This window comes from Taudactylus pleione, unplaced genomic scaffold (assembly GCF_031769625.1).
Source record: "Taudactylus pleione unplaced genomic scaffold, aTauple2 ptg000296l, whole genome shotgun sequence".
Lineage (NCBI taxonomy): Eukaryota > Metazoa > Chordata > Amphibia > Anura > Myobatrachidae > Taudactylus > Taudactylus pleione.
In genome coordinates this window covers 22,105,012-22,132,298 of record NW_028284698.1, presented here as the reverse complement: position 1 = coordinate 22,132,298, position 27,287 = coordinate 22,105,012, and the positions used below count along the sequence as shown (strand labels likewise).

The following is a 27,287-nucleotide window of genomic DNA, read 5'->3' as shown; positions in this document are numbered from 1 at the left end:
ACTGGCACCCGGCATCCCGATCAAAGTGATGCCGGGCGCTGAATGCGGATACCCATGGGGGGGAGGGTTAGGTTTAGGGCTCCCGGCGGGGACTTAGGGTTAGGCCCCCCCCCCGGGAGGTTAGGGTTAGGCTTGGGGGAGGGAGGGGTAGGGTTAGGCACCCCCGGGGAGGACCTAGGGTTAAGCACCCCCCCCAGGGGACTTAAGTTTAGGCGGCGGGGAAGGGAGGGTTAGGTTTAGGCACTTAGAGGGGGGATTAGGGTTAGGCACTGGGGGGAAGGTTAGGGTTAGGCACCCCTAAGGAGGGTTAGGGTTAGGGGGGGGAAGGTTAGGTTAGTGAATACTTATCTTAGGGACGATCAGGATTTTCACCCATGTCGGGCAGCCACTGTTGGGATTCCAACCGCCAGACAAGCGTCCGGTGGTAAATCATACCTATTCCGTCTTGGGGAATTCTGCTCATACACAAGCCAGATTCAAGTTGCACTTTTGTATGAAATATTATTTAAACAATGTAAAAATGACTGTTCAAATTAGGAAAGAAAATGTATGTTGATACTCTTGAAAAAACAAATGCTTTATTTAGATAATAAAGCATTTTTTTGAAGATGCTAAGCTATCACCAACCTGATACCTCCACTATCTTTATTAAATAGGCTTCACTGATTATCCCCAGTAGTGGTGATACTCAAATATAGTGACGGCACTTATATATAGGCCCCTTACTCTTTAAATAAACTATTTCCTTGTCAGTAACCATAGATTAGAGATTTTATTCACTATACTCATACTATGAACTAATTCAGTGTGTGCACTAATCATGTAGGATTCCATAGGGTTTTCATTGGTGTTTCATTAACACCACTAATACAAAGGTAATATGTTGACAGGGCACTGATTACTTTCTATTCTTCTGTGTACAATGTTACAAATGCTAATTTTACCTATTTTGACACTTAGCCCCAGGATATACTTTCTAGATTTAACATCTTGTTAAAAAGGTGCACCGCAAATCATTTTAAATTAGTGTTACAGCAACCATAACAGTGTCTCGTCATTAAGAAATAATTGCATTGCTTAGTACAAGTTCAAATTCATTTGCTTATTTATACAAAAACAATCTCAAGGCTTCATGAAATGTAATCTCGTGTTGCTGTTTGTTCTGGTTGAGAAAGTGCAGTGTATCCACATGAGTATTTATGAAAGTTCTATATCACCAGAGGCAGAAATCTGATTGAGTTGGGTAAATGTTGAGCACGCAAAATTAGGTACTGTAAAAATGTTAATATCGGAAATGAACCATTCATGCATTGATAAAAAATTGGAAATATTAAGTTCCATGTGATGATTATGTTGAATACTCCAGTTGGATGTATGGGGTGTTAAGTTAGAATGCAAATTCACTGTACAAGTCTCAGTTGCCTTCAGTCTGCATCTGCATATATACATATGCAGAATTATTAGTAGTAATTAGAGGGTATGAATCGGGATTTTTGTTTTACATTAACTGGAATTATTAAAAAGACAAAATGACATTGTAAAATGCTATAAAAAGGGCCTTTCTAAGCCTGGTGCTGGTCTTCAGATTGCATCTCATTTTATGAAAACACCATGATCCTGGGCATAGCGGAGTGTATGCCCTAGATTGTGCTACCCATGTACAGGAGAAGGAATTTTTTAAAACACAAAATATGTGCGGTGGAGTCCAAAATGCTCTTTGTTAATGGCATGTTCCATGATTTGCGCTGGTGCTCCTACACTTCCACCAAATCTCAAAGTTTGCAGTGTAAGACTGGAGGGTTTGTGGGTGAGCACCAATTTGAACCAAACCATTGGGGGAGTCGGATAGACCAAGGGCATTCCTTGCTAAGTAGGTGTGTTTAGCTTTGTGGACCAGTGCTATTGTACAGAGACTTCATTTTTCTAATTGCACTACTACAGAGAACCATATTTCTAGACACACTTCCAACAATGTAAAAATAAAGCGTCAAAAACACAAAAATGCTACATGTAATAAGAATATTCCCGACATCTCCTTTCTCACGATAAATCGAAACCCTGAATCAGGCTAAAATGAGCAGTAATTCAGGAGAAAACAAAAAAATGCAAGGGATGTCCTAGCAGTGATGTATCTATAACAGGTGAAGGGTGTTCTGTGCACATGGGTCCATGGGTCAAGTGGAGTCCCATGACACACTCCCTGCACCTAGGACAGTTTTAACACTTTGGCCATGCAGTGGCCCCCTATACTTCCTGCAAGTGGTGCCATCTTTCTATTGATGTCTTTAGAAATATAGTGCCAGCTCAGGAGACACCTAAATCAAAGTCTGCATATGCAGCAACTTTCCAAATACATCACACGCACCCCCAGGATCATAGAGTGGTCAAGGCTTGTACCCTTGATGTGGTATTTAAACTTTTGGACCCCTAAATCACTACTGCATGAAGGAATGCAGATGGGAAAAGCATCTGGCTGATACAAAAATATGCCATGAAGGAATGCAGATGGGAAAAGCATTTGGCTGATACAAAAATATGCCATGTCTCTGAAACAATTTGCTATGTTCTAGAAAAAGAGGACATAACTGGGAAAAATAAAAGACATCTTCTGGAAACAGATCTAAACTCCCTCTTGGAACAGCTATTTGTACCTAATTCATGATGCATTTTCCTGAAGAAAAACATACTGTACTTTATAAATGACATTTCCATTAAATTCAAGGGCTTCCGATTTATAATAAAGAGTAGCAATACACTCCTGATATAAGCAAGTACAGTAATAGCACAAAAGCAGGTGAATAATTAAGCAGTCTCTGCTACAGTACTTAACAATAGTGTCATTTTTCACATATTAATCCTCACATTTGTAATGAAACTGTAGTGACAAGATCTACTAGAGACAAATATTTACAATTGTAAAGGAAAAAAAAACAGTGATTTGTCATATTTTCTTTCTATAAATCCCATAAACCTATTCCTACTTAAGCTCTAAAATATTGATGACATTTAATATCCTTACCTAAGCTCTAAAATGCTGATGACATTTCCATTTGGGTGTATACGTCTTACAAAGTTGAAATCTCCAATGTAGATACTACCATCAGGTCCAGTAGCCATAGCAACAGGCGCATAGAGTTTGTTGTTATGCACTGGTCCACTGCAAGTGGAGCAGGAGAGTGTTCTCTGTTGACCGTTGCCCATCAGTGTAGAGATCACTGGGGGCTGCTGAGAAATGAATATATTTTCTCCGTCTCCTTTGTGCAATATTCCTAAGAAACATAAAATTAAAATTAAAAGATGCATAGAATAGTACAAATAAAATGCTACAAACTGACTCCTCTTACCCTCCTGTGTCAAAATAAACAGGAATTTCAATGATTGCTGTTTAATCTGTTTGATAAGCTTTGCATATATACACATAGATAATGCATTGCTGTACTATTCTCAAAATATTGATAAATTGAAATATTAATTAAAATTGCAAACGCTCTTAAACCAGGAGGATCCTGGCATTTACAGTACCTGCTATATACAGTCCTATATGTATATGTGCGGAGATCATGCAGGCACACATGGTCAAAAACATGTATAACAAATTGGACTATACTGTATCTCGCTGTTTGGCTAAAATCGCTTCCAGCTTCTCTGTGACCTGTTATTGTCAGTATTTATATATGGTGGAACAGGCTTAAAATGTTTGAGTTTTATGTTCAGTTCTGATCCAGGGTTATTCCTGCATGTTCTCCCTTTGTTTGTGTGGGTTCTTCTGGTTCTGGTTTTCTACAGCAGACCTAAGTTATTTGGCTTCTGAATACATTAACCCTATTATGTTTGTGTGCTGTGGTAGGGAATAAAACTGTGCATTAATAATAATTTCTGGTTGTATAGCACTGCATAATATTAGTGCTATATGAATAAAAAATAATAATAAATAATAAGTTTCTTCACCTTATAATTATAGATGTGCAACTGAAGCCTAGGTCTGCTAATACATGCTTGTTTTATGAAATCTAACAGTTATGTTAACAATGGTAATGTTTAATAATGAAATGCTATAAACTGCACATACTGGAGTTGACTGTTAGCTGAAGTTGCATATTTTTTACAGCAATTCTTTTTTTTATTGTGAATTTGTCTCTTAAACAACAATGGCCCTCATTCAGAGCCGGACACTCTGAGCAGAGCGCTCGCTCTGAATGAGGGCCGTCCTCCATAAAAATGGAGCGTCCTCCTGGACGCTCGTATAGCTGTGGGTCACCACCCACAGCACATACGAGTGTGCAGGATGATGGTCGCGATGGTCTTGACCATCGCGACCATCGCCAGTGCGACCAGAAGCCTGTGGTTGGGGTTTTCGACCACAAGCCCTGGAGTGATTTTGGCTCTATCAGAGCCAAAATCACTCCCACTGACATCACTAGTGTCACCAATAGTTACCTTTGGGATGCTGGCGGTTGGGATACTGGTGCCGGGATCCTGACCTGTCGGGATTTCGGCGCCGGTATTCAGACTACATCCCATTCATTAGTGTGGACTTAAAAAAAAGTTAACATTTCTTATTTATGTATTTTTGAATTTACTTTTAATAAGTTCTGTGCGACTGTCAGCACTTTACTGTTATGTGTAGAAATTGTGATCAGTTTTTGGCAATCTTTTGTACACACAGTGAAGCCACAGCTCCTGTCTTAGTCCAGCCACATCTATTCCTGTTATTTGCAGGGGGAGAGAGGTGCATTCGCATCTAGCTCTGAATAAAATTCATTATTTTCACTTGCTTAGTTTAAATTCACAGTTAAATTATGTAATGTCCCATGGAAAATATTTAAAGGTATGGAAGAAAGTCATCGCGTGTGTTAAGTAACAATTCTCAAAGTAACTAAATGAACGGTACTTTGAAGTAAAGTGGGAAATGTAAATACACTATTACAGTATTTCATTTATTTTCATCAAAGAGGTGGCCTAGTGCACATTCATTTCAACACTAGTTTTAAAACTAGTAATCTTTGTATCTCCACTTAATTTACTTTGCTAGCAAATATGTATCCCTCTATATGCAGGGACATGTATTTACTGTTTCATCCATAAGATAAAAGAGACACCTAAACTCCAAGTGGTTGACCCAAGAATTCCAAAGGTTGGAGTCATTGAGAGAATGTGCCTACACAGTCAACCATACAAACAAAGGGTTACACTGATAAAAGTTGGTCTTCTATGACCTTTGAGTTAAACTCTGTTATGTTAATGTTCATGTAAATTTGAAATTTAATTTAATCAGATGACTATTATGAAATAACAAGAGACCACCTCAAGTGCCCATTTTGTCCTTTTTGCAGGAAAAGAGCTACTGACAAAAAACATCCAAACCATTTAGAAGTCTTCAGAAGCACTTATGATGTTCTCTCTCACAGTGCACAGAAAAATACAGCTGGGGAAACGACAGTCAACTCATTCTGCTGCAGTGAGTTTCTAATAAATGAGAGACCATTGATGAGTATGGTCATGTCAAAAAAGTGCTGGAGAAATATGTTAATTTCCACATCCAAATGCAGTATGTGGTGAATATTCCGCGGAACAGTTTTGGAAACTCTGACAACTCTAGAAGCTATTCACCTTCATATTGGTGTTATTGGTGTTTGTACTGTCATTTTGGCATTATCTTCTTTAGCGGCATCATTTTTTAATTTATCCACAATACATACATCTTTAAACATGGACCACATCAAAAACAAAATTTCAATTTTCCAAAGTGTAGCCAGGTAGTGAGGCACAAATTATACAGTTTATAATCTTCCTACAAGCGAAGCATCAAAATTATCTCCAGTGCAAATATGTAATCTGTAGCTAAGCATATAAAGTTAAAGGTTGAAATGGCTTTGCCTGAAGTAACGAACCAATAATCCTCGGATGTAAATGATAGTAATGTAAGTGTCAATTAACAGGCACATAGCTAATAGTAAATTTTGATGAAATATCTAAGTGTTGGACCTCAAACTGCTGAATTAATTTATATGTTCACCAGCAGTGACATAAACCATTCTGTGAAACCGATATAACACATGCAGTAAGATAACTCTTATTCTGTCAAAATATAATATATGTTTTCTCTAAAGCTATTAAATGGAACCACTCCAAAGTATGAACATCTACTTTGGGGCAGACTGATGAAGGTCAAATCTTTCAACATTATGAATATATTATATTAATATCAATTTATAGTTGCAGAAATTGCAGCTAATAACACAAAACTAAGTTATAGCATTACTAGAAGACAGTCTTTGAGCAATGAAAGAATAGTCCTCACATGCAGTGGAGAAAGGTGAATGTATAGTACACTTGACAGTGACCTAATCAAATGGCTGCAGTACTTGACTATAAAAATCTCTCAGATATGAGAGGTTCATTTAATAGCAACTTGACAATTTTTTCAAAAACCATATTAGATCCAAAAGAAAACGGCAGCTAACTGAGAATTAATGTAAGACATAAAATGATTGTAGGCATCATTGTAGTAAAGGCTTTTGTGTCTTAGAAAATAGACTGACAAGGGCACCCAGCTCTCCCCAAGGAAGCTTTATAAAGACCTGAAGCATAGATGTCTTAAAAGTGATAGTGAAAGTTAAGATATATGCTATATACTTGGAGAGGTCTTGTCTATTGAGCTCTCATTTTTCAGATTTATACTATTATAGCCAGTTTTACATTCCAGTTCTTTATTATTTTATTGATTCAAGATGGAAACATGCCAGTTAAGGACTTGCCCTGATTATAGCACCCCAAACTGCTGAGATGTTCCTGCAGCCACAGGAGAAAGAAAGCCACTACCAGCATCATCTGTACCAGTAGTTTTTACTCTTGGTGCTGTAATCTTACCAATCATCAGAAAACTGCACCTATAGGGCGTGATTCTGAGTTGCATGCAGCACCGTCTATTGATGGTCGCCTGTCTGCGGCATTATGCAAATGCTGCCACAAACTCCTTCCCTTGTGTACATCCATGTGGCTGAATGTGCAAGGTCTGAGATACCCACTTACAGAGTCCGGAGACGCAGTAATGCAGGTTGATGCATCCTTAGACGCCACCACCGGCCGCACTATGGAAACTTGCATCAGTCCTATGGCAGGTGCAGTTACTCCGTCTGACCATGGCCTTACATGCAGCTGCTTTCACTGACACGCCTGGGACACATAACATGCCCACTGAAAAGACCCTGTTTGCATGCACTACTAGCCACTTCCTAGTCACCACCCAGGAACTTCCATTACTTTTCTGATAATGTCTATTGTGATTGCAACAATGCCTTTGTGTGCACACTCTGTGTAATGCATGCGCTGAGGAGTTTTTAGAAATTTTCACATATGCGCAGTTTAAAAATAATCGCTCAACTACATGGACTTGTCTGAGGACTGTGTATGACTCGGGATCAGGCCCTTGAAATACGGTCATTGAGTCCTTGAGAAAACTGTATTTATACAGTATATATATATATATATATATATTTATTTAGGGTGTTGATGTTGTGCTACCATTTGTGCACTTCACATCTGTCTCTCCAAGCTGATTACAGCAATTTTTTCTGGCACTAAAGCAGCATCTGTTGACCCTTGTGGATGCATTGGGGTGAGGTATGTGGTTCAATAAACAAGTCAAGTCTCCACCTTACAGTAAGAGCACCACTCATTTCCTCAGTTCTGGTAGGCTGCTTTCACATCAGTGTGGTTATAATAGAATGGAATTTTGCATATATTCAGGGCTGGACTTGCTATCTGCCAGTAGGGCCGATGGTCTGATGGGCCGGCTTGATTGGTTGTTTATTAGGCTCCCACTGGGATGTCTGTGTCACTCTGTGGCCAGCTTTTTGTTACAGCAACATGCAGATTATATTTATCATTTCCTTTTGTAGCTCCTCATTTACTGTTCCACATAATAGAAACATCACAAATTGCGTAAAATAGCCCCACCTGGGGCACCACGGACTTTGTGACCTAGCTGTTCCAAGCGAGACAGAGTCTTATATATGCATTTTACTCACACGACTAATGTGACAAATGTACAATGCAGGGGTACACTGAATACTGAACCTGGCATTTGATGTATTTCTGTGTGCAAGTTTGTTGCAACTCTGGCTAAAAAGGCAAAAATCAGAGTTCTGTTAACAGCGATCACCGCCATGCCTCACGCCATATATAGATATGCTTAATCTGCGACTTTATTTCAATTCTTTTGGAACCAGACATGCTAATCTAGTGTGCCCAGTACACTGTAAGCGACTTTGTTTGTGGCTACAATGCGAAAAAGATGCAAAATTCAGGAATAAGTACAAAAGTACAGGACTCGCTACCCATGGCGGAGCACCAAGTTGTGCCAAGTGTCTTGTAACATATGCACAAAAACCCTAGGTGAATATTAACATATCTGAATGTGAGCCAATCGTGCAAATATAATAATGTACAGTATGGTCCACTCTGGCCAATAACTCTCCACTGTCTCCGACACTGAAATCACTCAGCTTTTTTCATCTGGGGGATAAACAGCTTCTTTAGTGTAAAAATCAAAAATTACAAAATACCACTAAATTAATGGCTAATCCTGACATTTTGTGATTGTAGAGCAGAATTAACAGTCACTGTAACCTGCTGTAGCAAACTATAAAGCACTTTTGTTTTCGATAGTATGTCTCTAGATGCTGTTACAACTTCACACCAGCATTTTATAATTTCAGTTGTGACAATTTCCTTCTAGGCAGCACTCGAGCACACATGAACATATGAATTTTTATTAGCTCCCTTTTTCGAGCTTGCTCACCATAGTTCAGTGTGAACATATGGTTCATCCTATGAAAACACTGGTCAGCACCACAGTTGTAATATTGCTGACTGAGATCATTACTGTTTATGACAATCTGTTAAATACTTTTCTCAGAACTATCTACAATGTAATTTATAGAGAAAAGCAAAGGAGAAAACGGATTCAAATTACTTTGCCCAAATTTCTACATATGTTGTAACAGTTAACATATATAGTAAATACAGCATCAACATATGATATTATGGATATTAATGAACAAGATAAGCCACAGAATTAAATAATATACATGAAATAATTGAAGTGCTTACACTTAATTATACAAATCTCTCCTGCAGCAGGTTGCTATGTTAGGAAGAGAATGCTCCTTTCACAAATCAGATTGAGAAAAGCTAATATCTTGGAAGCCTTTGCTATGCAGAAATAATGTGTGTGTATTAGCTAATTTGTGCAATGGGGGATGGTCAGAGAAACTGTAGCAGCTGAAATGACTGAACTTTTGGATTTTTGACTTGAACCTGATGTCATTTTGCCAATGTCATAAAGATGTGGGAAATGGGAATGGCTTCAGCTGTCTGCAATATTATACTTGTGTTAAGGCCCCCATACATCAGCAATCGATTGTGGCAATTCTGCAATTTGCAACCAATTATGTATAAAACTCAGCAATGTATGGGCTGCACAGATCGCAGATTGCAACCAAAAAGTGATTGGAATTGTTAAATCAGATTGTCCAACATGTTGTATTTCACAGATCGATTGGGGCTGTAAATTGCTAGTGTATGGACATGATCAGCAGATTTGCAGACTGTTACCAGTAAAATGATGGGCCTTTCAAGATTGGCAGATATGTGTTTCCTGCAATCGATCTGCAAATCACTGAAAAAGATCTCTAATGTATGGGAACAGATTGCTACATTGGGAAATCCTAAAATCGGGCAATAAATTTTCAAATTGTTCAATTGTGGTTTTCAGATTGCTGATATATGGGGGCCTTGAGAGATATGAGAGATAAAATTGTGAGAGAAAAATTATTAATCAGCTTCTAACTTTAATTTTTCAAACAGCCTATAAAATGTAATGGGCCCCATCCATTTGCGATGGATTGCCGCGATCCTGCAATGCTGCAACCCGGCATCACGGGATCGCAGAAATTCAACATGTAGGATTTTACCGATTGGATGATCGAGATCAAATAATTATCGCGATCGTAAAATCACAGACATTTAGCATGACAAATGTCTGTGATCCGTCGACGGATTGCAGAACATCGATGGTGGGCGATTGGAAGTTTCTGATGGGCGATCGGAAATTTCTGATCGCATCCGTACATCCGTTTCTGATGTATGGCCACCTTAAGTTAGAAACTGATTGGTGTTTATTATCTCACAATTTTATCTCTTATCAAGCTTTGATAAATAGGCCCCTTGCAGTGGAATGTCAGATAAGCAGTGAACAATACCATTTTGCCTTTATAGTTCATATTGGGAAATTTCAGTTTTGGGATTTAGTGATCCTTCAATGAAATACAGGAACACATAGTGACCTTAAACTAGAGAACAAGCAATTCACCCAAAACTGCAATATTGACAGTGATTTGATGTTCAAGTATTACCATTTGGCTGTTTACTCATCCCATTGGCATGTCTGTAATAGTCCGTTCCCATTTTAATTTTACAAATCTCACTCTTCTTGTGTAGAGAAAAAAGTAGAGATATGGTAAGAACTTACCCTGGTTATCTGTTTTTCTACGAGGTCCATAGGGTCCACAGGAAACCTTGAGGTATAGGTGATGATGAAGACATCCGGGCACCATGCAGTTAATTTTTTTTTCACAGGATGCAACGGGGCTTCTCTCTATACCCGCCCCCAGGCCGGAGGCTCCTCAGTTATGTAGCAAGCGAAAGGCCGAAGAAGGATAAAAGAGAGAAGAAAGTCTGAAACACACTAGAGTCACATTCTCACACCAAAGGAGACAGAAAATCGGTGACCAGAGCGAAGCCCATCTGAAGCACAGGTGTGTCAGGGCAGGCGCCCTGTGGACCCTATGGACCTCATAGAAAAAGCTATAACAAGGGTTAGTTGTTACCATATCTCTACTTTTCTACTTCAGGGTCCATAGAAGGTCCACAGGAAACCTTGGGGATTCCCAAATCAGTACTCTCAAGGGCGGGGACGCTCCTCTGCAGAAAGGAGAATCCGCCGCCTGAAGGAAGCATCCTGAGTGGCAAAGGTATCAAAGGCATAATACCTCAAATAGGTCTGAATAGAAGACCACGTGGCCACCTTGCAAAGCTGTACAGCTGAGGCACCACAACTAGCTGCCCACAAAGGGCCTACAGACCGAGTAGAATGAGCAGTAACAGAGGGCGGGACTGGAAGGTCCTCATGAATGTAAGCCTCAGAGATAGTTGTGTGAAGCCAACTAGCCAAAGTTTGTTTATTGGCTGGCCATCCTCTCTTGTGGAAGCCATAAAGAACAAACAAAGAGTCTGATTTGAAAAGAGAACTGGTATGATCCACATAAATCCTGAGGGCACGTACCACATCCAATGAGGCCTCCCCTGCTGAGAGGTCTGAGGACTTAAAGGCTGGCACAATAATTTCTTCATTAATGTGGAAACTAGAGACCACCTTTGGAAGGAACCCAGTGCAAGTTTGAAGCAATGCCCTGTCCCTATGAAAAACTAGAAATGGGGAACAACAAGAGAGAGAGCCTCTAAATCAGGAACTCTTCTGGCGGAAGCAATGGCCAGAAGTAAAACAGTCCTGGCAGTAAGCCATTTAAGATCCACTGAGCCCATTGGTTCAAATGGAGGGCTCTGGAGAGCCTTAAGGACAACATCCAAATCCCAAGATGCTACAGGAGGGACAAAGGGAGGCTGGAATCGAAGGACCCCCTGCAGAAAAGTGCGGATGTCAGGAAGAGAAGCAATCATTCGCTGGAACCACACTGAAAGGACTGAGATATGGACCTTCAGTGTTGCAAGGTGGAGACCAAGGTCTAAACCCACTTGCAAGAAAGCCAACACTCTGGGTATTCTAAACACCTGGGAGTCGTAACTTTTTGGAAGAAACCATTCAAAATAGATATGCCATACCCTGTGGTAAATTCTAGGAGAAGCAGGTTTATGTGCTATGAGCATGGTGTTAACCACAGAGCCAGAAAAACCTTTGGACCTTAAGAAGGATGACTCAAGAGCCACGCCGTCACAGACAGATGACCCAGATCTGGGTAGATGCAAGGACCCTGAGACAACAGATCTGGACTTTGAGGCAACAGCCACAGAGTGTCGATGGATAGGCTCTGAAGATCTGAGTACCACATATGCACGTCATGATGGCTGAGGAAGTCCGCTTCCCAATTCAGCACTCCTGGAATGAACACCGCCGATATGGCTGGTAGATGGCCTTCCACCCATGTCAGAATGTGTGACACCTCTGTAACTGCCGCCTGACTTCGAGTTCCTCCTTGACAGTTTAGATAAGCCACTGTCATGCCATTGTCTAACTGTACTTGCATGGGTTTTCCATGAAGCAACAGCCTGGCTTGCTACAAAGCCCTGAAGACTGACCGCAGTTCCAATATATTGATTGGAAGTGCAGATTCCTCTGCGGTCCACCTTCCCTGAAAGGAGTGTGGACCCATCACTGCACCCCAGCCCTGAAGACTGGCATCCATTGTCAGAAGGACCCAGTCTGGGATCCAAAAGGGACACCCCATGGTGAGGTGAGCCGTCTGTAACCACCAGGTTAGCTACTGGCATACCTCCGGAGAGAGCACAATCATTTGAGTCCGTATATGATTGGGAAATTTGTCCCACTCGGAGAGGATCAAAAGCTGCAGGGGCCGGTAATTAAACTGGGCATACTCCACCATGTCGAATGTCGACACCATGGATCCCAGTAACTGCATTGCTGAGTGGACTGACACTGCGATTGTGAAGGCATCTGCGTACATGCATCTGCAAAGTGGAGATCTTTTCTGCTGTCAGAAAAATCCTTTGTTGTTGTGAATCCAACAGGATTCCCAGATGGAGCATCCTTTGAGACGGAATCAGTGAGGACTTTTTCGAATTTATCAACCACCCGTGTACCTGGAGCACAAATCTCATTAGCTACAGGTGGTGGGGAAGTACCTCTGAGGACCCTGCTAGTAGCAAGAGGTCATCCAAGTATGGTAACAGGCATATCCCCTGCAGCCACAGATGGGCTGCCATTACCACCATGACCTTTGTAAACACCCGACGTGCAGTTGCAAGGCCAAACGGCAGAGCCTGAAACTGGAAATGTTGTTGTGACACAGTAAACCTGAGAAAACATTGGTGAGCTGAAACAATCGGAATATGCAGGTATGTATCCTGAATTTCCAGGGATACCATAAAATCCCCAGTATAACTGAGCGTAGGGTGTCCATTATGAACCTGGGTACCCTGAGGAATTTGCTCAGGGACCTGAGATTGAGAATAAGATGGTGAGAGCCATTTGGCTTCTGGACTAGAAAAAGGCTGAAATAATACACTGTTCCTCTTTGGGACATCAGGACCGGTATAATGACTCCTGCCTGTAGCATGGATTGTTCCACCTGTTGAATAGCCATAGCCTTGTCAGTGTTTTTCTGAAGCCCTGTGCAAAATATATGATGGGGAGTCCTTCTGCGGAAGGAGAGGGCATACCCCAGAGAGACCACTTCCTTCACCCAGGAATCTGTGGTAGTTTGACACCAGTACTGGGAAAACTGAAGAAGTCAGCCTCCCACCCTGGGGTCCCCCAGGAGGAGGCCCATCCTGTCAAGCGGAGGGCTTGTCATCAGGCTTAACAGCCGGACGTCTGGTACTCCAGGGCCTGGGAAAGGACTGAGTTCTAGCCTTACCTGGGGTCTGATAAGTCCGTAAGGACAGAGTCCGAACCCCCGAAGCAGAAGAAGCTGGAGCAGAAGGCAGACAAGTCGACTTAGCTGCTGCCAAGGCATTCAAAATCTTGTCCAAATCAGGGCCAAAAAAGACTTTACCGTCATAAGGCAAACATTACAACCCCTTCTTGGATTCTGCATCAGCTCTCCAAGAACGGAGCCACAGAGAACGGTGAGCCGCAAAGACCGCCGGGGAAACCCTGGCATTTAGTAGGCCAATATACAACGCTGCCTTATTTATATAGGTAGCCGAATCTCTGAGATTTCCCACCAGATTCAGCTGTTCCCTGGTAGCATTAGAGGCTAAGGATGTTTCAGGGCTGTTAGCCCAACATTCCATGGCCCGAGCCACCCAGCAAATGGCCATAGCTGGTCTGCATGCAACCCCCGAAAGGGAATAAACAGATTTAAGGCATACCTCTACCTTCCTATCTGTAACATCCTTCAGGGACGACATGGAAGGCATAGGAAGCATTGCGCTTCTTACCAAGTGCGTGACATTGGAATCCACCACTGGTGGAGTCTCCCATTTGGAAAAATAATTCTCAGCAAAAGGGTAAGCAGAGACTAGATGCTTCTGCGGGTGATACCGCTTTCCAGGCATTTTCCAAGCTAATGGGAATGTAGCCTCAGTCACCTTTTCTTCAATGAAATATGCATGCCCAGATTTAGGTGCAGGAGGCTCATCCTCCTCAATGATCAGGGCTGCTTTTACAGCTTGTATTAGCCCTGGAATATATATATTAGACTTGACCACCGCCTCCAGAGGAGGCAGCTCAGAGTCAGACTCATTCAGAAGCAGTCCATCATCAGATGACACATCATCATCATCCCATACAGTAGATTGTGACAATAGCAAGACCCTTTTAGCTGGTCTGCTGATAGGTTCATCTTGCTGGCGTATCTCAGTTGCACCCTGCAATATGGCAGGAGCTGTATTAACCCACTGAGGGGGCAACACCTGTGAAGGTGTAGGAGGTTGCCGCAGGTTTTATGCTGGCAAAAGGTGCTATTGTTGAAAACTGAACTGTGGACATGTAGGAGGGCTTGCTAAACGCCCTGCAGTGGTTTTTAGTGCTTTTGCAAAGCACTCCCATGGCGGCTCATGCTGAATGGCCGAAGCCTCAGAAGGACCCGGGGCAGTGTAACACCGCAAACATAACTCCTCAGAGGCTATGTCCCCTGCCCCTAACACTGCTGTACATTTTTTACAGAGCAGTATAATAGGGGTTAATTTAGTCATATCACTCTCACTACCAGATATAGTAAAGAGGATAACTTAATCAGAGACTAAGTCTCAGCTGCGACTTGTGCCACACCCGCACAACACCCGTGCTTATGGTATTTTCAGAATAGCAGAATAGGTACAGGGATAGCAACAAAAGAATGGTAGTTTTTTAGCAAAGAAAACAGACAGAGCTAGAATACAGTCACAACCAAATGCAGAAAACAGCAATACCTGCACTTAATGGCACGAGTGATCTGCAGATACATCTGTAGATGATGGTCATTCATATACAGTAAACGACCATCATCTTCCAGGAAGCTGCGGGTCCCGTACACACTTGCCGATGGACAGATATGTCTGCAGATATACAATATCTGCCAACGCGATATGTCTGTGAACGACGTTGTTCACAGACACATCGCTGGTACACACTGGCCGACGGCACCAGATATATTGGCCAATCAATTGATCGGCCAATATATCAGTCAGTGTGTACCCAGCTTTACTCTTGTAATCAGTCATGGACCAGTCTATATGACAGGAACATCCCAGTAATAGTACTGACAGTAGTAGCCATTTTTCAACCTCTAGTAATAAAAAAGTCATACTGTATGTGTGAAGAAAGTGTAAGAATGGGTGCTTCAAACCAAAATTGTTTGACCATCTCAAAGAAAATCTGTTCCTGTTTTAAGCATTATGCTGAAAGTTGTTTATGCATCTGAATGTTTTGAAAAAAGAAAATCGCTCAATCCCATACACCACCAGTGGCCAGGAACGGCTCAGATAATGGCTAAAAAAGATAATTGTTGTATGTGTGATATTTTATTTTCAGGTGATAGGTAGAAGATGTTACAATTAATGATTAGAGATAGGATAAAAATTCATGAGGTGTTAATAAAAGGTTGAAAAGAGGGTAGTGGAGTGGTGAGAAGGCAATATGGACAGTATGGTTTGATGCCGGGAGGTTGATGGATGTTATAGCAGTAAAGACAATGCCATTAAGTATAGTAATATATTGTAGATTTAAGAATCTCGAAGAAGATACTAATGAAAATAAAGTAAATACTGTAAAAAAAATATAAAATTGTTTATTTATATTGTCCAAAATAATGAGATAGGAGCTGCAGTGTCAGCCTGTAGCAGGTGAAGAATGTTTCTAGCTGCTTTAAGTTGTTCATTGCTTGTTCAACTGTGTTGTATAACTGTGCTTTCCTACATTTTCTGAGTGAAACTTTTGGAAAAAAAACACCTGTACACCCTACAGAGCCGTTCCCCTAAACCGAGTGTTAATTTAGAGTTTGGCTGATTAAGAAACAAGCTACATCTGAACTATTTGTACTAAACTAAAGAGGCTTGCTCGTTGTCACACTGTATAGATGAACAAAATATGCCTCACTGAACAACTGCTAACCACGGGTAATAACAATTGCCAGCCAGTTACGTACATTTAAATTCACACATGCTGTGCAACATTGAGAATGAAATACCACAATTTTCTCAAACCATTCCACTTCTGAATTTTGCCCACCATGATGTGTCTTTTCTAATATGTTCATTTATTACTGACAATGCTATAACTCTACATGTCACACATGCAGGGCCGGTGCAAGGTTTCAGGGCGCCCTAGGCAAAGGTTCACAATGCCGCCCCTGTTTTCCCCCAAACCCTCCGCTCAGCTCACAGACACATACACAGTGCCCTAATAATATTCACATGACCTGAATTAAAGGGATGATTCCCCCTGCAGTGCCCCCAGTAGTAAGGGCCCCTGTAGTGCCCCCAGTTTTAATGCCCTTGTAGTGCCCCCAGTAGTAATGCTCCCTGCAGTGTCCCCAGTAGTAATGCTCCCTGCAGTGCCACCAGTAGTAATACCCTTGCAGTGCTCCCAGTAGTAATGCTCCCTGCAGTGCCCCCAGTAGTAATGCTCCCTGCAGTGCCCCAGTAGTAATGCCCTTGTAGTGCCCCCAGTAGTAATGCTCCCTGCAGTGCCCCCAGTAGTAATGCTCCCTGCAGTGCCCCAGTAGTAATGCCCTTGTAGTGCGTGCAGTAGTAATGCTCCCTGCAGTGCCCCCAGTAATAAAACCCTTGTAGTGCTCAAGTAGTAATGCCCTTGTAGTGCCCCCAGTAGTAATGCTCCCTGCAGTGCCCTCAGTAGTAATGCCCCCTGCAGTGCCCCCAGTAGTAATGCCCTTGTAGTGCCCCCAGTCGTAATACTCCCTGCAGTGCTCCCAGTAGTAATGTTCCCTGCAGTGCCCCAGTAGTAAGGGCCCTTGTAGTGCCCCCAGTAGTAATGCTCCCTGCAGTGCCACAGTAGTAATGCCCTTTGAAGTGCCCCCAGTAGTAAGGGCCCCTGTAGTGCCCCCATATGATGCCCCCAGTAGTAAGGCCCCTGTAGTGCCCCTAATAGTAAAGCCCCTGTAGTGCCCTCAATAGTAAGGCCCCCAGTAGTAAGCCCACTGTAGTGTCCCTATATGATGCCCCCAGTAGTAAACCCCCCACGCGCACACACACACAAAAGAAAGAAAAAAAACCTTACCTTAAACTCCGCTCCAGTACCTGTGTTGCAGTCCCCAGCGCCTGCTCCTTGGAACTATGGGAGTGACATCATGACATCAATCCCATAGTGCACTGCGGGACCCAGAAGCCGGAGCTCAGGAGTGAGCTCCGTCCTCCGGCTGGCGCCGGGGAAGGGGGGGGAGAGAGGAGCCGGGCGCCCGCTAGTAACACAATCTCAGCAGGCGCCCCGGCAAATGGAGGGTGCAGGGGGGGGAATCGCGCCATAGCAATCGCACCCCCTGCTCCCTCCGTAGTTAGGGCGGACTCAGAAGCGCCCTCCAGTGGCCGGCACCCCTAGGTAGCTGCCTTAGCTTGCCTAGTGGAAGCGCCAGCCCTGCACACATGCTGTATAATATTGAGAATGAAACACAATAATTTTCTCAAACCATATCAATGCTGGGGGAGGCCCACCTTCGGGTACTTTCTTCTAAAATGAGCATCCTATCAGCCAGTGTTCTGCTAGTAGTTTTATAGGTATTGTATACTTTATTAAACTAATAACCTCTCTTTTAATACTGTGCAACTTTGTTTCATAGGTGTTACACATTTGTTTTAAATTGCCACGTATCTGTGCCGCTGCTCTGTCACTCTGCTCTGTCGCCAGCTTGCTAAAACCATTGGCCAATATTGGGAAAAACATTGACAATTTTAAAGTGGTCATTAGAAAATGTACTGTAAAGAACTGTTAATGATATAAATACTAGTGTAGCAAAAAAAAAAAACAGCTTAAAATGATGATGTTACCTTCATTTCTTATTAAAAGTAAGCCAGCTCACAGTTGCAGATGGATTTATATCAAAGTATGTGTATTAGTTGACTGGAGGAAAGTTACAGCACTAAACAATAACTTTTTATTAGTCTCTATGGTCAAGGCTGCACGTGCAACCTAAGGGCCGTATTCAATTAGAAGCGAAAAGCCGAGATCCGCGGAAAAGTATCGCTGATCTCGGCTTTTCGTGTGGCAAAAATTTATATCCGTATGCAATTCCACCCGCTTTTCGCGTACGAAGAAAGTCAATGCAATGTAATAGGCAAAAAAGATTCACCTCTGAATAGCAGGAGAAATTTTGGGATGCAAAGGTGGGGAAACCACTCAGAACCCTTGGAACAGCCCCCCAAAGGACAACTGTGTAAAAAAATTATGAAAAAAGTTAGGAACACCCCAAAAAATAACTTTCATTTTGGAGGCAAAAAATTAAAAAGTGGGGGGACAAGCATAAAAACTAGCGAAATAGACTTTTTGGGGGGTCTGCAAGGATGGGTCAGGTTTTTTTTTAATTGCAGGTGCATTTTTCACGTTATTCAAAACTTCACTTTAGAAACTTTAAAATATGCTAGCACCCATTTTCAAGTACCCCAAATTTGACAGGACTACTTATTTTCACCCAAAAATACTGCTTAATGCCATTCTTCACCATTTGTGCAAAGACGCTAATAAGAAGCTATTGAAACAACTTAAGTACCCCAAATATTTGTATTAGGGCTATTCGGGCACATATGCATTGATCGCCAATGTCAGACAACCTTTTTTGGGGGTTCATGCTGAATTCCCCATATCTGACAGCACTTATCACCTGTTCCGACTTTGCGGCTTGGCGTTTTTGCATGGTTTGGAATTGAATAGGGCAAATAGAGGGGGCGCGCACGATAAGTTTCCACGTCCAAAACACGCGATGTAGGCAGAAAGTCAGGCAGGCTAAACTTTATCGTGGACGCAAAACTAATTGAATACCGCCCTAAGAGAGTTCCGTGCTTTTACAGATAACTTGTCCTTGACAATAATATACTGAAATCAGGAGGAATATGTGATGCAGAAAAGAAGCCCGAGCCTGGGTGACTGACTTTCATATTATATGTGTACATATTTATAGATTTGCACACAGTGGTATATGTCAATCCAGGCGTGAAGTAACTGACATGATATTTGAGAGTTTTATCTCACATAACAGCTATGGAATGTGTATTTTGTGATTAAGTGGTGGTTTTGAACACACACTTTAACAAACTTAACAATGTAATGGTGGAAAGTCAGTTTATAATTGAACACAGCCATTGTACTTAGTTGCTGGATGAAGTACAGTGGCTATGAGCCCTCACTTATCTATGAACTCAATAGCCACCAAACCCCCGGCAATAGCAAAGTTTCTGCTACTACAGTAGTTATTGTTGTGGAGAGCTCTGTAGATGAGGGTGAATAATTTAATTGGATTGTGGAGACTATTGGGAGCCAGTGCAGGAATTTGCAAAGTGGTGTAGTAGATGTGGAGCTGCAAAAGATGAAGATACAGTTTATAGTGGCATTAGGACAGAATGAAACCGATTTAATGCAGCGCGATGCTGAGTAGCCCTGGGAAGGAGTTCCCTGAGCTATTCAATTCATCATGCTGTTATCAAGACTAAAGGATATCTCCTGAGGGTACAAGCAGAAATCTGACTGACGTGCCAGCTACAAAGCTGTTTTTCAGCTTAGCGTGGTGCAAACAACATTGCGGCCAGCACTCAAGTCAGAAAATACCAGTAAGCGCGCCTAAACACCCCTATAGATTGTAAGCTTGCGAGCAGGGCCCTCTTACCTTTATGTCTGTCTTTTACAACCCAGTCTTGTTTAATGTTGATTCAAATTGTAAAGCGCAACGGAATATGCTGCGCTATATAAGAAACTGTTAATAATAATAATAATAATCTGCCGACTAATTTCCAGGCGTAGGGGAAATAATTGAAAAACTCCGGGAACTCCTTCCTGGTAGTATTTACATTGTGTTCAATTAATTTGCCCTCAATGATTGGAATTTTCAAAACTTTTCAACCAAATAATTACCTACCTCCAATTAGCACATCATCTCACCTCTTTCCATCAGGGCCAGATTTGAGGGGGTGATAGGGGCAGTCGCCCCGGGGCCCCCACATACAGGGTCGTTGTGACCCTGCCAAGAACAGGTGTCCAGTGGCACCTGTTCCCGGATTGGGGCTCAGCTGCCATGGCTCTGATCTACTGCATACAGCACAGAGCGGCTCCTGAGTCTGTGACGCTGATGAGGGAACTAGGGAACAGGTTAGTAATCAGGGGACGGGGATGGAGGCAAAAAGGGAATGGTAGGGGGTTGTTGGGTGGTAGGTAGGCTGTGTCTGGCTTGGGAAAAGGGAAGAGGGGTTGGTAGGCACCATGTGGCTTGGGGGGGGAGGTGCCATGTGGCTCGAATGCGGCCCCCACAACTTCGGTGCCCTGGGGCCCCCTCAAGCCTTATTCTGGCCCTGCTTTTCATAGACTATAAATTCAACAACATACAAATTTCAAATCACTGTATGACATGGTGAAGTAAAAATAGAGCTATACAAAATGTAAGTTTGCACCTGTATGAAATAATTTCTTTTAGTACAAAACTTGGTATTGCACAAAATCTCTACACATTGTGCACATTTACTGTACAATGCACTTACCATTCTGAGGATTTAAGATGTGATGTTTGTTAAAGGACCATCCACCAAGATTGGAAGCATCCATCTCAAATCCTTGCAAGGTGACCGTCCTCTTTTCCCATAGCACAAGTTCTGGGCACGATTCATATTCATATCCAACTGACACTGCCAGACACAGCAAATTAGATATATTAATACATTTTATGCTTTCTATGCATTTATTTCACAATTTTATTTCTGATTAACACATAATTAGATCAGTCACAGCTTAAATTTGTTGACTATCAAGAACAGTTGTATATTATAAGCATAAAAAAATCACTGAGCTTTTTATATCTATATAAAGTATTATCAATATATTTTTTTTTTGCAAGCTGACAAGTTATCTTCAAATGAAAAAGCAGCCAAGCTAAATTGATTCTATTACTGTTTTCCTATAGCACAGAAAAAGTTATATTTCAGTTTATGAAATACTGAAAATACAAAGTAATTTAGAAACAGAGTATTCCCTATCGGAATGGGTATGTAATGCCGGCTGTTGGGATGCCTCCTGTCAGAATACCGACAGCGGCATCCCAATGGTTGGTATACTTAATGTCCCCCCTTCCCCCCTAAGCCTCCCTTCTTGTAGCCTAACCCTAACAATCCATGTTAGTGCCTAAACCTAACCCTCCCACTTCATGCCTAACCCTAACCCCCCCAGTGGTGCCTAACCCTAACCTCCCCCCAAAACCTAACCCTAACTCCGCTATGCTCCCTAAACTTATCCCTCCCCCCTCAGCGGCTAACGCTAAGGGTGTCCCGGACTTACCTCGTTTGTGCTGGCATCCTTTGGCGTTCCGGCATCGAGATTAAGATAGGTGTCAGTATTTCGATGCCCATCTTAAGTCCCTTGTTGGGGTTTCCCTGTCGATATTGAGACCGGCGACATATCGGCCGCCGGTCTCATAACTACATCCCTTCCCTATCATTACAATGCACTCCAGATTTCTTTTCAAGAATTATTCAGCAATGAATAAGTCCAGTAACCATTAAGAGGCTCATGTCATGTTTGCACCAAAAACGAAGGTGTAAAATTTACCCCCAAAAAAGATGCAGTTGCTCAGCTTACAGAGGCGGACTTATCTTCCAGCACAGGCTAGCATATGTGCCACATTCATGCAATGGGCGGGATGTACTAAAGGAAAAATGTGGTAAAAACCCAGTTTTCGGGGGTTTTACCGGATTTCCAGATATACTAAGCTCTGGCCACCCTTTTTTTGGCCAGGAGGGTAACGCCAGAAAAACCTGGTGTTACCCTATAGAAGCCTATGGGCTTCTTACCACACCTCGCTCCTGTCGGTCCACCGCCGCCTTGCCAACCCGCCGTCGCCCAGCACTGGCCCCCACTCACCTGCACTCCATTGTCGCTGACCCACGCTCATCCTGAGTCCTCCGCCTCCTCCTCCTAATCTTCTTCCGGGTGTAGGGAGGAGGAGGAGGACTCCGCGGCTTTCTGCGCATGTGACCAGCAGGGAGCTCCCAGGGCTTGGAGGGGACTGGGAGACCCCGTCATCCGGCGTCGGCTATTTCGCAAAGGGCAGCTTTTATCGCAAGAGCTGTCCTTTGCGATACTAATCACATATGTTAGTACATATGCGATTAGTAAGGTTGTGGTGACTGGCGGAATGGTCACCACAATCTTAGTACATCCCGCCCTATGAGTAGTATATGCACCTGGTTTGGGCCAGGAGAGAACAGTAATATATATGCCAGGTTAACGTTAGGATTAAAATGTAGTGCATGCTTGCTTTCTGGCTGCCAACCTCCAGGAGGGGGCAGCTAGGTTGGCATACCGGGGGAGGGTGGAGTTGTGACGCGTCATAGGACGTGACAAGGGACATTACCCAACATTAGGGGCGAAGCAGGGACGTGACCACACAATGGAGTACTTGTGGCCCCGCCCTTGTATACTGCAGAGATTACAATCATTGTGCAGCAGGAGGCAGGGCCATGGTGACGTAGTTCAGCGCAAATCGCGTTACCAGCTCCCCCACTGTGGGGGTGTGGAGGGTGTGTGGTGGGGGTCCGGAGGGTAGACGTACAGCCAGGAGATTTGCCTGCTTTTCTGGAGGGCTGGAAGCTCCACCCAATTTTGTGAGGCCTCCCGGCCCCTCCAGGAGAGCAGGCAAGTATGCAGTAGTGTATGCATCTGGTTTACACTAGGAATATGGATTGGCACTGGTAATAGTATATGTTAAAGGTACATTAGACAATTTGAACACAATGTAGTCACTTTTACCATTTAAAATGCATTTAATACAGACACAAATCCAACATTAAAGTACTAATTAAGCTCAGTTAAACACAAACATCCTAACAAAATAAAATAAAAATTAGCTTTTCTGCCACAGACCGATGGTAAATGCTGTATCTAATAAACAATGCAAATAGAAAACAGCAGACAGACTAATAATAGTAATAGTATCAGTGGGAAGGATCAAGACACACTCAGCAAATCAGTGCTTATTTTGCACTACTTGTCAAACTTCCAGCTGCTGTGTTTCCATTCCTGTGATATGGCTATGATGTACCACACCATCACCTTGAGAAGCAACGGATGCTGTTCCCACCTCCCGCCTGCTGTGTTTCCATTCCTGTGATATGGCTATGATGTACCACACCATCACCCTGAGAAGCAGCGGATGCTATTCCCACCTCCCGCCTTCTGTGTTTCCATTCCTGTGATATGGCTATGATGTACCACACCATCACCCTGAGAAGCAGCGGATGCTATTCCCACCTCCCGCCTTCTGTGTTTCCATTCCTGTGATATGGCTATGATGTACCACACCATCACCCTGAGAAGCAGCGGATGCTATTCCCACCTCCCGCCTTCTGTGTTTCCATTCCTGTGATATGGCTATGATGTACCACACCATCACCCTGAGAAGCAGCGGATGCTATTCCCACCTCCCGCCTTCTGTGTTTCCATTCCTGTGATATGGCTATGATGTACCACACCATCACCCTGAGAAGCAGCGGATGCTGTTCCCACCTCCCGCCTTCTGTTTCCTGTCCTGTGATATGGCTATGATGTACCACACCATCACCCTGAGAAGCAGCAGATGCTATTCCCACCTCCCGCCTTCTGTGCTTCCATTCCTGTGATATGGCTATGATGTACCACACCATCACCCTGAGAAGCAGCGGATGCTGATCCCACCTCCCGCCTTCTGTGTTTCCATTCCTGTGATATGGCTATGATGTACCACACCATCACCCTGAGAAGCAGCGGATGCTATTCCCACCACCCGCCTTCTGTGTTTCCATTCCTGTGATATGGCTATGATGTACCACACCATCACCCTGAGAAGCAGCGGATGCTATTCCCACCTCCCGCCTTCTGTGTTTCCATTCCTGTGATATGGCTATGATGTACCACACCATCACCCTGAGAAGCAGCGGATGCTGTTCCCACCTCCCGCCTTCTGTGTTTCCATTCCTGTGATATGGCTATGATGTACCACACCATCACCTTGAGAAGCAACGGATGCTGTTCCCACCTCCCGCCTGCTGTGTTTCCATTCCTGTGATATGGCTATGATGTACCACACCATCACCCTGAGAAGCAGCGGATGCTATTCCCACCTCCCGCCTTCTGTGTTTCCATTCCTGTGATATGGCTATGATGTACCACACCATCACCCTGAGAAGCAGCGGATGCTGTTCCCACCTCCCGCCTTCTGTGTTTCCATTCCTGTGATATGGCTATGATGTACCACACCATCACGCTGAGAAGCAGCGGATGCTATTCCCACCACCCGCCTTCTGTGTTTCCATTCCTGTGATATGGCTATGATGTACCACACCATCACCCTGAGAAGCAGCGGATGCTATTCCCACCTCCCGCCTTCTGTGTTTCCATCCCTGTGATATGGCTATGATGTACCACACCATCACCCTGAGAAGCAGCGGATGCTGTTCCCACCTCCCGCCTTCTGTGTTTCCATTCCTGTGATATGGCTATGATGTACCACACCATCACCTTGAGAAGCAACGGATGCTGTTCCCACCTCCCGCCTGCTGTGTTTCCATTCCTGTGATATGGCTATGATGTACCACACCATCACCCTGAGAAGCAGCGGATGCTATTCCCACCTCCCGCCTTCTGTGTTTCCATTCCTGTGATATGGCTATGATGTACCACACCATCACCCTGAGAAGCAGCGGATGCTATTCCCACCTCCCGCCTTCTGTGTTTCCATTCCTGTGATATGGCTATGATGTACCACACCATCACCCTGAGAAGCAGCGGATGCTGTTCCCACCTCCCGCCTTCTGTTTCCTGTCCTGTGATATGGCTATGATGTACCACACCATCACCCTGAGAAGCAGCGGATGCTATTCCCACCTCCCGCCTTCTGTGTTTCCATTCCTGTGATATGGCTATGATGTACCACACCATCACCCTGAGAAGCAGCGGATGCTATTCCCACCTCCCGCCTTCTGTGTTTCCATTCCTGTGATATGGCTATGATGTACCACACCATCACCCTGAGAAGCAGCGGATGCTATTCCCACCTCCCGCCTTCTGTGTTTCCATTCCTGTGATATGGCTATGATGTACCACACCATCACCCTGAGAAGCAGCGGATGCTATTCCCACCTCCCGCCTTCTGTGTTTCCATTCCTGTGATATGGCTATGATGTACCACACCATCACCCTGAGAAGCAGCGGATGCTATTCCCACCTCCCGCCTTCTGTGTTTCCATTCCTGTGATATGGCTATGATGTACCACACCATCACCCTGAGAAGCAGCGGATGCTGTTCCCACCTCCCGCCTTCTGTTTCCATTCCTGTGATATGGCTATGATGTACCACACCATCACCCTGAGAAGCAGCGGATGCTATTCCCACCTCCCGCCTTCTGTGTTTCCATTCCTGTGATATGGCTATGATGTACCACACCATCACCCTGAGAAGCAGCGGATGCTGTTCCCACCTCCCGCCTTCTGTGTTTCCATTCCTGTGATATGGCTATGATGTACCACACCATCACCCTGAGAAGCAGCGGATGCTATTCCCACCCCCCGCCTTCTGTGTTTCCATTCCTGTGATATGGCTATGATGTACCACACCATCACCCTGAGAAGCAGCGGATGCTATTCCCATCTCCCGCCTTCTGTGTTTCCATTCCTGTGATTTGGCTATGATGTACCACACCATCACCCTGAGAAGCAGCGGATGCTGTTCCCACCTCCCGCCTTCTGTGTTTCCATTCCTGTGATATGGCTATGATGTACCACACCATCACCTTGAGAAGCAACGGATGCTGTTCCCACCTCCCGCCTGCTGTGTTTCCATTCCTGTGATATGGCTATGATGTACCACACCATCACCCTGAGAAGCAGCGGATGCTATTCCCACTTCCCGCCTTCTGTGTTTCCATTCCTGTGATATGGCTATGATGTACCACACCATCACCCTGAGAAGCAGCGGATGCTATTCCCACCTCCCGCCTTCTGTGTTTCCATTCCTGTGATATGGCTATGATGTACCACACCATCACCCTGAGAAGCAGCGGATGCTGTTCCCACCTCCCGCCTTCTGTTTCCTGTCCTGTGATATGGCTATGATGTACCACACCATCACCCTGAGAAGCAGCGGATGCTATTCCCACCTCCCGCCTTCTGTGTTTCCATTCCTGTGATATGGCTATGATGTACCACACCATCACCCTGAGAAGCAGCGGATGCTGTTCCCACCTCCCGCCTTCTGTGTTTCCATTCCTGTGATATGGCTATGATGTACCACACCATCACCCTGAGAAGCAGCAGATGCTATTCCCACCACCCGCCTTCTGTGTTTCCATTCCTGTGATATGGCTATGATGTACCACACCATCACCCTGAGAAGCAGCGGATGCTATTCCCACCTCCCGCCTTCTGTGTTTCCATTCCTGTGATATGGCTATGATGTACCACACCATCACCCTGAGAAGCAGCGGATGCTGTTCCCACCTCCCGCCTTCTGTGTTTCCATTCCTGTGATATGGCTATGATGTACCACACCATCACCTTGAGAAGCAACGGATGCTGTTCCCACCTCCCGCCTGCTGTGTTTCCATTCCTTTGATATGGCTATGATGTACCACACCATCACCCTGAGAAGCAGCGGATGCTATTCCCACCTCCCGCCTTCTGTGTTTCCATTCCTGTGATATGGCTATGATGTACCACACCATCACCCTGAGAAGCAGCGGATGCTATTCCCACCTCCCGCCTTCTGTGTTTCCATTCCTGTGATATGGCTATGATGTACCACACCATCACCCTGAGAAGCAGCGGATGCTGTTCCCACCTCCTGCCTTCTGTTTCCTGTCCTGTG

General features: G+C 43.9%; 1 protein-coding gene across 3 annotated transcripts in view; it reads right to left on the bottom strand.

Annotated features, from left to right (window-relative positions):
* LOC148511753 (teneurin-1) overlaps window positions 1-27,287 on the bottom strand; it is a 658,333-nt gene that overhangs the window by 158,533 nt on the left and 472,513 nt on the right. For all 3 annotated transcript variants that reach the window (XM_088482875.1, XM_088482876.1, XM_088482877.1), the window contains 2 exons: window positions 20,938-21,081; window positions 3,020-3,269 (listed from right to left, as the gene is read on the bottom strand). In XM_088482875.1, the coding sequence (XP_088339001.1) occupies window positions 3,020-3,269; window positions 20,938-21,081 (394 nt within the window). The remainder of the gene's footprint in view (window positions 1-3,019; window positions 3,270-20,937; window positions 21,082-27,287) is intronic.